Consider the following 1,731-nt stretch of genomic DNA (forward strand, 5'->3'; position numbering starts at 1 on the left):
AAACCCCGATGGTGACGACTTACCATGAGCGCGTTCATGTGCCAGGGCACCGCACCCATCCTGTCCCTGTTGCGCTGCCTCCCCATTCCGTAGGGCATATTCCCATACCGTCCCATTCCCATGCCCGACATCCCCATCATGCCATAGTCGTAGTCTCCGTAGTCGCCGTAATCCCCGTAGTCGCCGTAATCGCCGTAATCCCCATAGTCGCCGTAGTCGCCGTAATCTCCGTAGTCGCCGTAATCGCCGTAATCGGGAACGAGGGCTTGGGAAAAGAGGGAAGGGAGCCTGTTGGATCCGGCACCCCCCATCCCGCGCCCACCCATGTAGTTCAACTCATTCCAACGAGCCGAGAGGCGCTCGGAGCTGGAGGAGGGCATGAAGTGGTCAGCGCGGTTGAAAGCGTTCAGACGCCCCCGATTCTGCACGCGGTTTTGGCCCCGTCCCCGGATGAGGCCGTAGTTGTTTCCTCGGTTACGGGCTTGATCCCTGCGGTTATCGAACGGGCTGCCGAAGGAATCGTTCCGATCGGCGCCGACTTCGCCGTAATCGTAGCCCGATCGATAGACGTCGCGGTCGTTCATCGAAGACCTCGAGTCGTAGGATTCGAAAGACTCAAATCTGAAAGAGCTGCGCGGGAGGAGACGGGGGTCAGCAGGGAGAACCACACCCCCACATCCATTGCATCCATTTTTCTCAAAATCCCACCGGCTTTGGCCAGAAAAAATGGGATTAAAACCATTTTTAAATAGGTTTAAAAACATTTAAGCCCTGCGTGGCTTTCTGTAGCCCACGCCACTTTTTCCTTAGTCTGGGGGGGGAAAAAAAAAAATTAATAAATATCGAAGCAGTGCGGTTTTCTGCACGAGTATCTGAACAGAAATCCCTCAGCGAGGTCGTAACTTTATCGACTTTACGGCACTAAACCACGCTGAATTACGTTTTGCCAGCGGAAAAGCAGATCCCAAAAGCTTCCCCGGGTAAAAGCTGCTTCTCGTTGCCTCTCAGCTGCGCCTCCGGGTGTGAATTAACAGGGATAAACCCCGCAGCACCTTGCCTGACAGCACCAGGCAAAAAAAAAAAAAAAAGAGGGCAAAATTTGAATTATTCAGTAATTCTTGCCAAAATCTGCATTATATTTCAGCAGCAAAACACGCACCGATAAGGAACAACTCTCCAGGCTGGCCTAAGGTAAGGCAGCAGCAGAAAAAAGAAATATAATTCCTGGGCAACCAGGAGGGAAAAGGGAGGCAGAGGAAGAAAAAAAATACTGTAAATTGTAAATAAAAAGCTTTGAGCAAAAGAGAGGAATTGAATCGAAAACGGACGTCGCTTTTAACGCTCGATAAGCACATCGAGTTTGATGCACTTGGGAGGGAGGGAGATGTCAAACACACACACATACGTGCATATGGAGGAGGAGAGGCAAAGAATAAGAAGTCAAGCTCGTCTGCCGGGGGAACGAACGCTGGATCGTGCCGGTGCAATTGGAAGAGCTTAAACTGAGTTTAAGAGTCCCCCAGGGCTCAGTTCTAGGGCCGCTCTTGTTTAATGGCTTTATCAGTGAGCTGGACGAGGGGATGGAGGGTGCCCTCAGTCAGTTTGGAGATGGCACCAAGCTGGGGGGGGAGCGTGGATCTGCTGGCGGGGAGGGGGGCTCTGCTGAGGGCCCTGGCCAGGCTGGATCCACGGGGGCCCCGGCCAGGCTGGGTCCACGGGGGGCCCCGCCCG

The 1,731-nt window shown here is 53.4% G+C and overlaps 1 protein-coding gene across 1 annotated transcript in view; it reads right to left on the bottom strand.

Annotated features, from left to right (window-relative positions):
- The window catches only part of AKAP8 (A-kinase anchoring protein 8), a gene marked incomplete at its 5' end in the record, with an annotated part of 31,132 nt that overhangs the window by 23,488 nt on the left and 5,913 nt on the right, over positions 1 to 1,731 (bottom strand). The window contains one exon of the mRNA XM_035896786.1: positions 24 to 630. Within this exon, the coding sequence (XP_035752679.1) occupies positions 24 to 630 (607 nt within the window). The remainder of the gene's footprint in view (positions 1 to 23; positions 631 to 1,731) is intronic.

Source organism: Egretta garzetta, unplaced genomic scaffold, assembly GCF_000687185.1.
Source record: "Egretta garzetta isolate BGI_Z169 unplaced genomic scaffold, ASM68718v1 scaffold576, whole genome shotgun sequence".
NCBI classification, from domain to species: Eukaryota; Metazoa; Chordata; class Aves; order Pelecaniformes; family Ardeidae; genus Egretta; species Egretta garzetta.